Genomic DNA, 14,217 nt, shown 5'->3' with positions numbered 1-14,217 from the left:
CACGGTTTCTGCAGCAACGCGGGTTGGGCATTATGCGCTGATACTCAAAAGAAGTGAAGTGATCTGGAGTCGAAATTGATGCACCATATCCGACTGCATACTGACACTACAAAATCTCTACCTGTCATTCACAATGAATTTTTTTGTTCTTCAAAATGATATTGTTGAAGTATATACTATTTATGTTCCACAATAAAATGAAAACAATTTAGTGATTTTTTTTAGAATCACCGGGGGAGGAGTCCTCCACCTGAATATATTGCTCAAAGTGGCCATAATGCCAGGAGAGTGATCCAGTTTATGAGGAAAACCGGATCGAAAACCTTAACACATTGACCCCGTTTATGAGGAAAACCGAAGTGAATTTATTATAGCACCTGAAAAATATATTTCGGAGAAAGTTCATGAAAATCTAAATCTAATTGTACGTCTTTCACCAAGGATGCTAGGTATATGGATTCATATGTTTCACTTAAACATAATACACGTTTTATAGTGGTTGAGAAAAATAAGAGCCATTCATCGAGAATAATTGAATGACATATAAACATTTTTTTTTGAACCAAAGGGGTTTCCCCTCTGCCCTAACTTTTACTAAAGCCAAGGCAAAACCACAACACAACCGTTTCACAGCTCTCGTCTACAAGCATCAGTAGCCGCAACAGATTATTACAACATTCATAGAGTCTGCAAAGTAGATAGGCATGTAACAGGAATACACTGACCAGCAAATAGACCTATCAAACACCACTACGGATAACCAGGCCAAGCAATCCTAAGGAGCTCCCCTCAAGATGATCGGGGAAGCAGCGCAACTTGAGCATCGAACACAAAATCTTGCATTGCGAGATCGTAGCAAATCCAGAAGAGATGTACCGCAAGCTTCGTCATTTTCGGCTCTTAAATTATAAGCTACTCCCTCCGCCCCACAATATAATATGTTTTTGCAAGCTGTTTCAGCTTGAAGCTTGGAAAAACGTCTTATATTACGAGACGAAGAGAGTATTTTTTGTGATGGGCATGTATAGTAAACTAGATACAGAAGGCCTCTCTCTGTATTCTAGTTTAAGCGGAGACTGCAGTGCAGCGCCGGAGCGGAGTCGCGCACGCAAGAAAAGCCACCGTACCCACCTCAGTTGGAGCCACGAATTCTTTGGGAGAAGATCATAATAAAAGGAAGGCGACTCCCACCCAGCACGCACCGTCCCTCTCTCGCTGTCGGCCTTCTCCGATCGAGCACTCCACGCACGATCCGATGCCAATGGGCTCGTCTCCAGCTCCAGGTAATTCCATTCACCAGCGCAAACTTGAGATGCATTGTGTGATTGGTTGAGGTTCCTTCCTGCATCGATCCAATCGTGAGACCTTTTTGTTCTCTCTGTATACATGGTTGATCCATCCATGTTGTGCCAAACGGACCACGGCGTACAGACGATGCCATCAGGCAGCATCTGCTGGACGTGGACGCCGACGGGCCCAAGATACGGGTGCGCGGGCTGACGCTGCGGCCGCCGGGGCCCAACGGCGAGCAGACCGTGCCCGGGTCGGACCTGGACGTGCCGCGCGGGGTGGTGATGGGCGTCATCGGCCCCAGCGGCAGCGGCAAGTCCACCCTGCTCCGCGCGCTCAACCGGCTCTGGGAGCCCGCCCCCGGCGCCGTCACCCTCGACGGCGCCGACATCTGCGGCCTCGACGTCCTCGCGCTCCGCCGCAGGGTCGGCATGCTCTTCCAGCTCCCCGCCATGTTCCACGGTACGTACCTACGTACGCATCTGCCATTGAAATTACATGTGGGGATCAAGAGACCGTTGACTTTACATGCTCGATCTGTGGCTCTGTCTGATTACTCCAAGAAAGAAAGAGACCTCTGATCTGAACGATCTGCGCTGCTGCAGGAACGGTGGCGGACAACGTGCGGTACGGGCCGCGGCTGCGCGGCGAGACGCTCACCGACGCGCAGGTGCAGGAGCTGCTGGGCCTGTCGGACCTGGACCCGGCCCTGGCGTCCCGGCCGGCGTCGGAGCTGTCGGTCGGCCAGGCGCAGCGCGTCGCGCTGGCCCGCACCCTCGCCAACGAGCCCGAGGTGCTGCTGCTGGACGAGCCGACGAGCGCGCTGGACCCGATCTCCACGCAGAACATCGAGGAGGCGATCGTCCGCCTGAAGAAGACGAGGGGGATCACGGCGGTGATCGTCTCGCACAGCGTGAGGCAGATCCAGCGGATCGCCGACCTGGTGTGCCTCGTCGTCGACGGCGTGGTCGTGGAGGTGCTCGCGCCGTCCGACCTGTCCCAGGCCAAGCACCCCATGGCGCGCCGCTTCCTGGAGCTCAGCTAGCTGAATGTTTGTTCGTTTGACTTTGGTCGCCGACTACATTGTTCAGGTGTCTCGACCTTGCTTAATTTGGACATGTCGCTTCAAATCTTGCTACCACACTTGCATAAATTTACTTCGCTATCCTGCTGTCAATTTTTTTTTACTTCACTATCCCGCAAAAAAAAATTTACTTTTCTTTTTGAGATGGCATAAATGTATTTTTGGTGTGTTCTGAAGACTGGTGGAGCGAGAGAGGATATTCTAGCCGCACCGGTTTCTATCGGTGTCCGGCTAGCCAATCAAAATGCGTCAAATACTCACGTACCCTTTACCATAAGAAGTAAGTATTTGATTTATTTTTGTTATTATCTCTGATTTTTTTCTAGGACCCATCCACTATTTAGGGGTTAGAACTTTATTTTTGTACTATTAAAAGTTAAATACACTACAGGTGCCCTAACTTGTCCCACATGGCCAGTTTGGTGCCTAAACTTGAAAAATACACAAAAATGATGTCGTAACTTGTCTAAACGTTCAAATACGGTGCCTCTAGACTATGCCGCCGTATCAACTGCCCTTGAGGCATGCCTGCGTGTCGCTGGGCCACATGTCAGTGGCTGCGGGCGCGTTGTGAGTTGTGCATGTAGTTTTTTTTAAATGCCCCTGGACTTTAGTTAATTCTTACAAAAAATCATTACAGGTGCTGCACGCACACTGTTTTTTTATGGGAACGCGCCTGTACTTTAATTAATTCTGACAAAAATATAAACACAAGTTGGCATGAAGGGAATTCGAACTACGGACCTGCTGGTTGCCTAACAAAACAAGCGGACCAAGAGGCAACACTTTGGTTTACATTTAACTGCTAGCTAGCAACTTATATGCACGGTTCCACGTATCGCTTTGCACATGTTTTCTACAGCTTTTTTGAAGTACTGCTTCACTTTTTTTCCGAGTGAAGTTCCTGTTTAATTTTCATGATACATAAATTTTCCCATATGAAAATAAAATAATTATCAATATGCAATTATTGTTGATTTTATATCTTTATTCTATTTTCATTATTGTGTACCTTGAAGAGATAAACATGATTTTTTTCTAAAATTTATGTGGACATAAAAAGTTGAACGTATATTAAAAATTATTCTGTAAATTTATGTATCCTCATTGAGCACCATAAGCATGGACAATTATTGTGTATCTTCATTCTATTTTTAAAATGCACAATTATTTAAAATTGACAATATTGTATTTTAAAACTGTTCAACGTGTATTAAATATTATTGTGTGACAATAATAAATTCTAGAAACGTACTAACATGTTAAGCGTGTTTGTAGAAATTTAAGAATAATATTACACAATATTATTTTAATAGGCATTCAACATTATCAAAAAACATGGTGAGCATTTTCTAAAATAATGTGAAAATAAAAAATGAACTTGAACGTGAACGTGTATTTCAAAAACTGCTCACTTTGTTTTTAATATACGTTCAACTTTTTAATTCCACATCAATTTTAGAAAAAGTTCATGTTTATCTCTTCAAAGTACACAATAATGGAAATAAAATAGAGATATAAAATAAACAAAATTTCATATTGATAATTATTTTATTCTTTCACATGGAAAAATTTATGTATCATGAAAACTAAACAGAAACTTCACTCGAAGAAAAACAAGACAGTAACTTGGAAATAAATAAAAATAAAATTACTCCAGTAAAAGCATATGCAGAGCGATACGTGCAATCATCTATATAAACTGCTTGCTGATAATTAAGCGCAAACCAGACTGTGGCCACCTGGTCCGCTCGATTGTCAGGCGACGAGGATGTCACATGTTCGAATTCCCAGCACGCTCGCTTCCTGGTATTTTTTGCGAGTATTACTTAAAATCAAGGGGTATTTTTGCGAGAATTGATTAAAATCCAGGGGCATTCCTGTAAAAAACACGCATAGCTCACAGCGCGCATCCAGCGTCTGCAACCACTGACATATGGCCCAGCGACATGCCAGCATGCCACGCGGGCACTCGATACGGCGGCATACATACAGAGGTACCGTATTTGAACGCCCAGACAAGTTATGACACCACTTTTGTGTATTTTTTAAGTTTAGGCACCAAACAGACCGTGCCGGACAAGTTAGGGCACCTGTGGTGTATTTAACTCTACTATTAACATATTTTATTTTTTTCATTCACGATCCATCCACGCATATTTCTAGTTTGACTCTAAAATTTGTGCGACTTTTAACTTTGGAACAATGATTTGATTTACAATGTTCATGACATTTAAATCTTTAAACAAGATCAATCTTGGACATATTTTGAAAAGGTGTAACTTCAATTTTTGAAAAGGTAATGAAATTTATGTGAAATCTGAGATAAAACATTAATGAAGCCGGAATGAACGAAGAATGAAAGCATGCAAAGGAAATGAAACGAAACCATAATGAAACTTAAATGACCAAGATGAAACTTTAATGCAATGTGAAATGCAAAAGCGAATGTAATGAAACATGAGAACATGTAAAATTGTGATGACCCATATCAAACCGTGATGAAAATATGTTAGCATGCAACTTAATGTGCTCTTGGCACAAAGGTAATAGAATGCTAGTATGACGCCACGGGGACTCAGGATCTCCTGCCTGGGCAAGAAAAAAAAACACGTTCCTAAACCATGAAAGATAATTTAACGAAATGATACGAAAACTTATTTGAACACTCTTAACACTGAAATAAAACCTGAATGAAGTAAGTAACACGTGATAAATTAGTAGAACATAAATAAAATTCGAATGAAACAAGTAAAAAATGATAGATTAGTTTCATTATAGTTTCACAATTCAAATTTCAAATTATTTCAAAATGTGTCCAAGACTGATCTTATTTTGAAGGTTTAAATACCATGGACACTAATATCCAAACGGATGACAGATTGGATCTTTGTTCATATAAATGATACAAACTTGAAAATCAAACTAAAAAGCATAGGTGAGTAGTAGCAAAATTATTTTCTCGCTCCAAACATACTCACTAGTCACTTACTATCTGACCACCAAGTTAGGTGTCCCACACGCATAGAGTCGGTGAAACAAGGTAGATGAATAGCAGAGAGAAGATGGCATTTTGTATATGTGTATAGTATTACATTAAAGGGTATAGCAATTCACAGATTATTACAGATACGGATCCAAAAAAAGGATGGATGGTGGGATTGTATCCGGAAGAAACCGACACCATTAGAATTTCATTTCACTGGGTGGAAACCCTTTTCTACTTTCGGGCTTTTTTTTTCTACTCTCGTCCTCTAGTCGTCGCTGTGAGGCCTGATGGCCCCTCTTGCTTTGGCTCCTGTTATTCCTACTTTCCATGTTCGTCGGTGGTGGGAGGTGTGGGCCTTTGGTTGGCTTCGGCCCGTGATGTGTCTACTTCCCTTGATCGTGTCGTGGTGGGCCTCATCCCGGATGCTCGCGTGTGTCCTCTAGCTTTTTTTTTGAGACAATCTAGCTTCCTTCGGGTTGGTGCTCATCGCCCCTCATGGTCCGACGGTGTTGCTCGACGACGTTGCATCTAGTCTGCTGCATGTGGTGTCATCTCATGGCTGATGGTGGTTTTGTCTCCTCGGTGTTTGTGCTTCAGCTGCTATCACCGTTGTTGTCATGGTATTGGAGTTAGGATTGTTTCGTAGCTTATTGGTGCTTGGGCTCTTATTACGGCGGATGTTTCTTGCTTTCATGCCTTGCCATGCACTCCCTCCGTTCCGAAATAACTGTCTCAAGCTTAGTACAATTTTATACTAAAGCTAGTACAAAGTTGAGACACTTATTTTAGGATGGAGAGAGTACTACTGTTCAACACGATGGGTTTTGTTTGGTCGTCTCTGGGGCCCGTGTTTGTTCAATTGAAATTTTATGTTTGCGGTTGTTCAATTGAAATTTAACAAGGAAGCGAGCGCATGTAAGTGATAAATAAGCAATTTTTCTTCAAAGTGTAGTTTAGATGATAGAACCATGCCATATAAAAGTCAATAATTTACACCATGAACTATGTGTTACAAACTTACTATTTCCTTCGATCCATATTACTTGTCACTCGAACTTATATTGGTCAAGGTCAACATGTGGATATTTATAGGGAATATATATAGAACGCAGACTTCCGTATACAATACGTATGCGAATCTCCAACTAATCAGGAAAAACGCAGAGCTTGGTGTGGTATGACTATGAGTCTACGACCAAATGAGGGTCACTAAGTTTATTAGTTAAGCACCTGCGTCCTTAATTTCCTTCTGCCAAGTGTGAACCGTGGGAGAAGCTGCTCCCAGTGGCCAACGACGTCTTCGCCCGGCTGAGCATCCGGCGGTACCCAGCGGCCCGGCACTTGCCGCGGCTAGCCAGCAGCAAGCCGCATATGGGCGACGCCGCCTTTGGGATCTCGTCCCCGCCGGCACTGCCGTCGTGGTGGTGGTGGTGGTGGTGTCCGTGGTCCATCTGCCACAGGATGTCGAGGAACGTGCCGACGTCGCACGGCAGCGCGAGCGGGCCCTGCGACGCGTACCCGTACTCGCGCTCGGCGTCGTCGAGGAGCCGCCGGAACAGCGGGTGGTTGGCACAGTCCGTGCGCACCACGAACCGCTCACGCTCCGGCCCGACGTACACCGAGAAGCACCCAGCCACAGACGACGACGCTGCGCCGCCGCTCCGGCCTGTCGCCGACTTGCACCGCTCCAGGGTCCTCAATACGAGGCTCCTCCTCACCCCCTTGGGTGTTGCCATGCGTGCCTCCTTTGGTCACCGTGCACAGAGCGGTCGGCCTCTATACTACTCAACTGAATGAAGATCGAGCGCTCGCCGCTTTGCAAGAGGCTCGGCCTACGCACTAGGCATTTATAGGTAGGTATTGAGGGTATTGCAAAGGTTAGGACATACTTGTTCCACAGTTCAAGGAAAACAAATGCCGTGACATGCATATTTTATCCCAAATGATAAGTGCCACACGGATGACACGAAGCAAACCACCCTGACGTATTTTACAACTGAAGTTAGTATACAAAAAAACTGAAACTTGACATCCGAAAAGAAATTTATCATTCTTACAACTAAAGTTGTCATACTCGCGTCACTAAACTTGCCATAAAAAACGTTTGGAGTTGCCATGTGTTTATGCCATACGTGTGGCGCTAATCATAATCATTTTTTATTCGATCGTCAAAGATTTTATCACATCACGGGACAACTGTAGCAGAAAGTTTATGGTCCTTCTCGTTAGCGGTATTCTAGAAACAAAAAAATAGGAAAAAGTAGGATTAAGATCTCATGGCCTATTGAATCCTAGAAAAATGAGAACACAATAATGTTTAACTAAATTTGTTTGGGCACCAATGCAAAACACTAGACCTTTTCTAAATGACTAAGGGCATGCCATCATAGTTGTCAAAGGAAGTAGAGAAATCTGCCATTTGTTTAGACCGGATGGGGGGATTTATCCTTTGGCATTGCATGTAATGTAAATCATAAGAAAAATGATATGGTTTCCAATCCTACAGACTGAATAAGCCATGTCAGAAAATTGGAATCCTCCGAAATGCTTATATAATTTGTTATGTTGTGATCCAAATTGAAGCATGAAGATACATGCTAACTTTTGACGAGCGAGCGGAGTGAGGCTTGTCGCCAGTAGGCTTGGGCCGAAGCGGGGCGTAGCGGTATTGACCGAGGTCACCTGTGTTATATATATCTTTGTAAACCACCGCACGAGATACGTTGATCAGTTGTAAATCCTCGATGTTTGTAACCGTCCCCGATATAGTGAAGATTTGTTGGTTGGCGTCCGTGGTTTTCCCCCTTCATGTTGGAGGGGCTTTCCACATTAGAATCTCGTGTTTCCTATGTTGATTTCGTTCTTCGTCGTTTGATTAGCCTGTTGTTTCTCTAACATAATTACATTGAATCAACAAGATCCCCAACTTGCGGGCTATATGCATAATAAGATGTACACAACCCAAACATACAAGCTCGACACACAGATGACACATGGCTCAGGAGGTATCATGCTGAGTTTTGGATCGTCACGACCTCATCGGAGCGAATGTCTTTGCATAGGTGGGAACTTCCGCCTGGTTATGTCTTTGTCTTCCGGTGACAACATGGATTAGGACTTGCGATCCATATTCACATGATCACTTCTCAAAGGAGTGTTAGTCATTGTCCCTTCCTCCTATTAGTAGTGGAATGTGCGGTTGCGCCAGTAAGCTAAGAACAAGGGTGAAGCTAGAGTAGAAGCCCATTAGGTTCAGCTCCGTTGGTTATCCGTGAATTCTTTCGGTAATTGTCAATGTTAGAGACTAACTCAGCAGGCATTTGATGGGCTTAGGGTTTTTTGAACCATGCATGACGCCCGCATGTGCAATATTAAAGTGAGAGGAGTGAAGGTTTACAAGCCCAGAAGCAGTCCAAAAAGCTTACAAGAACACTACATATTAGAGAGGAAAAGGAAACGGACCATGAAAATGACCTGAAACATCAAAACTACAGGGGAGGGGGGGGGGGGGGGGGGGGGGGGCGATGCCCTGAACACGACCTAGACATCAACTAAAAAACAAACTACTGGAAGAAGAAACACCCTGAACTTGCAACAGCCCACTGCTCTGCCTCAGAACCCAGCACTTCGTTGGGTTCAGCTAAACCCGACACTTCTATACCAGTTCTGCAGGAATCACCACGGGCGGAGGGGGGGAGGAGTTCCCCCACCTAAATATATTACTCGGTAGACCGCCATTTAGGTGGGTCGGGTTTTACAAATACAACAAGGGGACCACTGTCTGCCCCTAGGGTGTATTATCATGTTGTTTGTAGCGGTTGGCCTTTATTTATTTTATTCATCTCGATGCGGTAGTAAAGTTGGCATTTTACCCGAAAAAAATACAACAGGGGCAAACAATATTTTGTATGTGGAATACAAACACAACACATTAACATTGCATTAGAAAACTATGCTCAAGTCAAGTGTGTACATGTGTACCAAATTGTCATCGCTGCATGCTTAATGCCAGTCGTCCCCATATTTTTATTAGTTAAAGCATGCTGACGAACTCAATCAAACTCAGTTGCTAGACACGCGGCGGAGCATACAGTCTACAAGAGTCCTTTGTAATTTGGCTAATCAGTCACACAGCACATCGGCGTAAGCGTCGTTGTCTGATGTATCATAATGTGAAAGGTGTTAATCATTGTTATCTGAGACCATAATAATTGCATAAACTTGTTTCTCCGATAGTTCAAATGGAAGTACGTATGACTACTGCATCTGTTTAATTTAACGTTTCCCGCTCCACATATTTTAGTTAATTAAGCGCATCTTTGCTGATGCATGGGACGACCCCGCCTCATTCTGAGTATTATCTTACTTCTTCCCTTTGAGAATGTCAAGACATATTTTTAGTTCAGGGAGCAAAGAGGTTGTGAGAGTGAGATAATAGTTGAGCGAAATGATCACGCCAGCTTGCGTCACTATCTTCAGCACAGGAAGATGTAAGTTAGTGCAGTTGTTTACTCACAAATGTAATTAACAAAATTGAACTAACTGCCTTAGAGAAGCTCCCAGCGAATGGGAAAAACACAAGCAAGCTTACATCACATGATTTGGAATATGATTGAATTACAGAAATATATGGTTGATTGGAATAAGACGGATACCATGCTGAGGGATATTCGTATCTTCCTAACCCAACAGCATAACGAGACTTGGTTAACATTAACTGAATGATCACAAGTATCTGTGAAGATCCTCTACAATCTATTTTTCTGAACACTGATTGGAGTGGAACAGAGTGACAGCACTGTACTTAATCAGTTTGAAAAGATGGGTGATTCATCCCTGAGAACTCTAGTTTACTCTGACCTCAATTTGTTTCCTTACTTAATAGTGTCAAAGTTTCACTACATCAATCCTTAGTTGCATCTTCACCAGATGCAACCTACACTGGGACACTAGGGCATCTCAAACAATGATATGTCGTCGTTGGTTAGCTCTTGCCACATCACCTAATTCTTACATAGAGGACTAATATTTAGGAGAGATGGTTCATTATTGGTAAAACTTTATGACATAGTCTGCAAGCCAATAAACAAAGAGAGAGGCAAAGAACAAATGAGAGAGAAAATAAAAATATATAATTATAGACTAGTGTCACATTCAACTTATTGGAATCGATGCATGTAATAGTGTTGATTGATGACGTGGTTGACTATAGAGACATACTTACATACAAATTACTGAAGATGCCCTAAAAAGGTGAGGGTTCATGCGTACATGTAACTCAAAGCGGCTCCTAAGCATTACCGCTCATGGTACAAATTAAAGACGTTCACATCACCAGCATCACCCATGAACCACGCTTTCACACGCCCCACAAGGCTAGGGATTTGTAGCATGCAGGGGCGGAGGCATGCATCCCCCATTTTCTTTTGGCTTTCGATTTTCATTTTTTCATATCTTTTGAACTAAAGTCCAAATTAAATTTCATTTGCATATTCATATTTCTGGTAACCAGGACTTTCAAATGAGATCCATTTTGAATACGTTTTGACGAGTTTTTAAAACTTCGTTAAGTTTCAACTTTTGAAACTTGGTACGAGCGACCGACAAGTTTTAGAAACTAAAACTTTTTAAACTTATTATGCCCACGCGCAAGATCCAATAAATTTGCGGATCGTGAGGAAATCGGGCAGCCAACACGACTAAGCAGCTGCGTGCCCCTGCGAGTTCCCGCCACACGAAAACCCTCAATCACGTGTTAGTATTGATAGAGACGGGGATAAATCATGAATCTGATCGACAACATACTTTTTTTTAGAAAAGGAGGATGTACCCCCGTCCTCTGCATCTGGACGATGCATGCAACCAATTTATTAATTATTCACAAAGACCATACAAGGTGATACATCAATAAGCCTGAAGCAACCATCTTGGCAATGCCTGTTGCTACTCCTATCCCCTTGATGAAGATGTGTCGAATGTCCGTGCCTAATACCAAACAAACATTGCATCAAAACCTAACATCTAAAGCCGGATGCCCAAGACACTACCTAGACTGGGTCACACACCGGTCCGGCACACTCCCAGTGAGCACCACACGCTGCAAGGGCCGTCACCTCCATCTTCCATCGATCCATCCTCAGAGCAGAACTGATGGACAAACCTTGCCATGCCTCTCTGCCATCGACGCCAGATAGCGTCGTCTTCCTGCGTGAGTCCGCCAACCCGCATCGGACGCCGGGACTCCACTGCGCCACGCTGCCGAGATCCGTCGGCGTCGATGCATATGATGAAACACCGCTCCACCTCCTAATCCAGATCACCGCCAATGCCCACCCAACGGTGTCCATAGTCACACAGCTCCCAAGGCGGCGCCTTCAAGAAGGGAACGGCGCTGAAGGCGCCGTCGCCACCCACCGCAGTTAGGGCTTTCACCCGGGAGACAAATGACGCGGTGGAAGTAGAGGCAGATCTGACGAGCGTCTCCATGGAGAACAAAGCGGCGCCCTCGGGCATCGCCTCCGCCGCGGCCGAAAGGTCGACTAGGGATTTCTCCCGATCTGAATCCCCACCTCCAGCTCCGTCCGCATCGAGGATCGGCAAGTCTTGCGACCCAGATCCGTACTGAGAAGCACACCTAGCAGGGGACGAAGGCTACAAGGCGTCCCGATCCAGATCAGGCATCTTCGGGCGAGCCCAACCGCCGGTGTCCCGAACGGCCGGAAGGATCAGACGGAACAGCCAGGTCCGATCCATGGGCTTACCCCGGATCGCCGCACCGGCTGACCACGCAGAGGCAAGCTCCTCCGAACGGCAACATACTTGTGTGTAAATTTGGGTAGCAAGTTTTGTACACTGTGGAGAGGAGTCATGTCCCTGATGGTCTACAATCTATTTTTCAAAACATTGATAGGAGTGGAACAATGATAGTAATGTATTTAATCCGTTTGAAAAGATGAGTGATTCATCCCCGAGAACTCTAATTTACTTTGACCTCCATTGGTTTCCTTATTTATTCGTGTCAAAGTCTCACTACATCAATCCTTAGTTGCATCTTCGCCAGATGCAACCTACACTGGGACGCTAGGGCATCTCAAACATTTATACGTCATCGGCGGTTAGCTCTTGCCACATCACCTAAATCTAATGTAGAGGGTTAATATTCCGCAGAGAGATGGCCCATCATTGGTAAAACTTTATGCCATAGCCTGCAAACCAAGAAAAAAAACAGAGAGACAAAAAACAAATGAGAGAAAAAACAACAATATATAATTATAGACTAGTGTTACATACAACTTATTGGAATAGATGCATACAATAGCGTTGGTTCATGATGTTGTTGTCTATACAAGACATAGTTACACCAAACCATTGAAGATGCCCTAGAAAAGAGGGTTCGCACTCTTACTTGTACACGAAACTCACAGTGGCTCCCAAGCATTACCGCTCAAGGTACAAAGACGTTCACGTCACCAGCACTACAACGCACCACGCACTACATAGCTCTTCAATTCGTACATTCAAGCAGAGCCTAACAGAAAGAGCATGTGCGCATATTTGACCGGCGAGGACGGGATGGCGGGCGACATACGCGGCAGATCTCCTCGCCGCTCGATCCATCACATTCGACGTCGGCGAGATAGTTCTCCGGCACGACGCACTTCGCCTTGTCCTTTTCAACGGGGAGGGGAGCATGGTGGATGCACGTTTCCTACGGGAGGGCGAGATTATTGACATCGGCCATATTGTGCCGTTCCCGTGTTTTTTTGCCAGGGTTTGGGACAGGATTCCTGTGACCTTGGCGGCGCCGGTGTTCGAGCCCGGCGGCCCATCACGTCATGATGCAGCGGGGGGGGGGGGGGGTGCGGTACACGGTCGCGTCGCACCGAGGAGGTCAAACGACCCGGGGCTGTTGGGTGCGGGGCCAAGGGGCGGTACCCCACCACCCATGGTGGATGTTTCCCACGTGGACGGAGATCCGGGCCGCCATGAGAGGAGCGACACGGGCGCTGCAGGTATAAAATCCCAAACCCTATCGTCCTCTTGACCCGGCGCCAAAAAACCCTAGATCCAGTCCTCCTTCCTCCTTCCACTTGTGGCGTGGCAAGGTTGGAGGCGACGACTGATCATTCGTGGAGGTTGCGGCTTCCCCGGCGCGGACTCCAGCGATGGCTGGTGGCGGGGGGCGTGCCTACCGCGGCGACAGCGTCGGTGCCGGGCGGGCTGACTGGGGTGCAGGGCGCTTCGACCGCGGGCGCAACAAGTTCTCCTGGAGGAGAAACGACGACGAGGATGACCACTCCTCCTCCAACACCGTCCAAGCTGCCGGTGTTGTTGATCGGTGGGAGGCGGCAGCGACGGGTCGCCAGGACCCCAAATCTAGCGGGGTGCAGGGCGCTTTGACCGCGGGCGCAACAAGTTCTCCTGGAGGAGAAACGACGGCGAGGCTGACCACTCCTCCTCCCACACCGTCCAAGCTGCCGGTGTTGTTGATCGGTGGGAGGCGGCAGCGATGGGTCGCCAGGACCCCAAATCTGGCGGGGTTTGGGTGGATGTGACGCCCTCGATTCAATCATACACTAATCACGCAAATGTGTACGATCAAGATCGAGGACTCACGGGAAGATTTCACAACACAACTCTAGACACAAATAAAATAATACAAACTCTATATTACAAGCTAGTGGCCTCGAGGGCTCGAATACATCAGCTCGAAAGCACAAGAGTCAGCGGAAGCAACAATATCTGAGTACAGACATAAGTTAAACAAGATTTGCCTTAAGAAGGCTAGCACAAACATCAACGATCGAAAAGGCAAGGCCTCCTGCCTAGGAGCCTCCTAAACTACTCCTGGTCG

At 45.6% G+C, this 14,217-nt stretch overlaps 2 protein-coding genes across 2 annotated transcripts; one reads left to right on the top strand and one right to left on the bottom strand.

Moving 5' to 3' along the window:
* The first annotated feature begins 1,132 nt into the window (after positions 1-1,132).
* LOC123100412 (protein STAR1) lies at positions 1,133-2,501 on the top strand. The gene is made up of 3 exons (XM_044522352.1): positions 1,133-1,283; positions 1,432-1,752; positions 1,896-2,501. Exons 1-3 carry the CDS (start codon positions 1,256-1,258, stop codon positions 2,333-2,335), a joined length of 789 nt encoding a protein of 262 aa, XP_044378287.1. The 5' UTR covers positions 1,133-1,255; the 3' UTR covers positions 2,336-2,501.
* A 4,100-nt stretch (positions 2,502-6,601) lies between these two features.
* Positions 6,602-7,099, bottom strand: LOC123097096 (auxin-responsive protein SAUR50-like). Its single transcript, XM_044518861.1, has one exon. The coding sequence runs from the start codon at positions 7,097-7,099 to the stop codon at positions 6,602-6,604; it is 498 nt and encodes a 165-aa protein (XP_044374796.1).
* Positions 7,100-14,217: the final 7,118 nt, after the last annotated feature.

This window comes from Triticum aestivum, chromosome 4D (genome assembly GCF_018294505.1).
Source record: "Triticum aestivum cultivar Chinese Spring chromosome 4D, IWGSC CS RefSeq v2.1, whole genome shotgun sequence".
In the NCBI taxonomy this organism is placed as follows: Eukaryota; Viridiplantae; Streptophyta; class Magnoliopsida; order Poales; family Poaceae; genus Triticum; species Triticum aestivum.
This window is presented reverse-complemented; position numbering and strand designations above follow the sequence as displayed.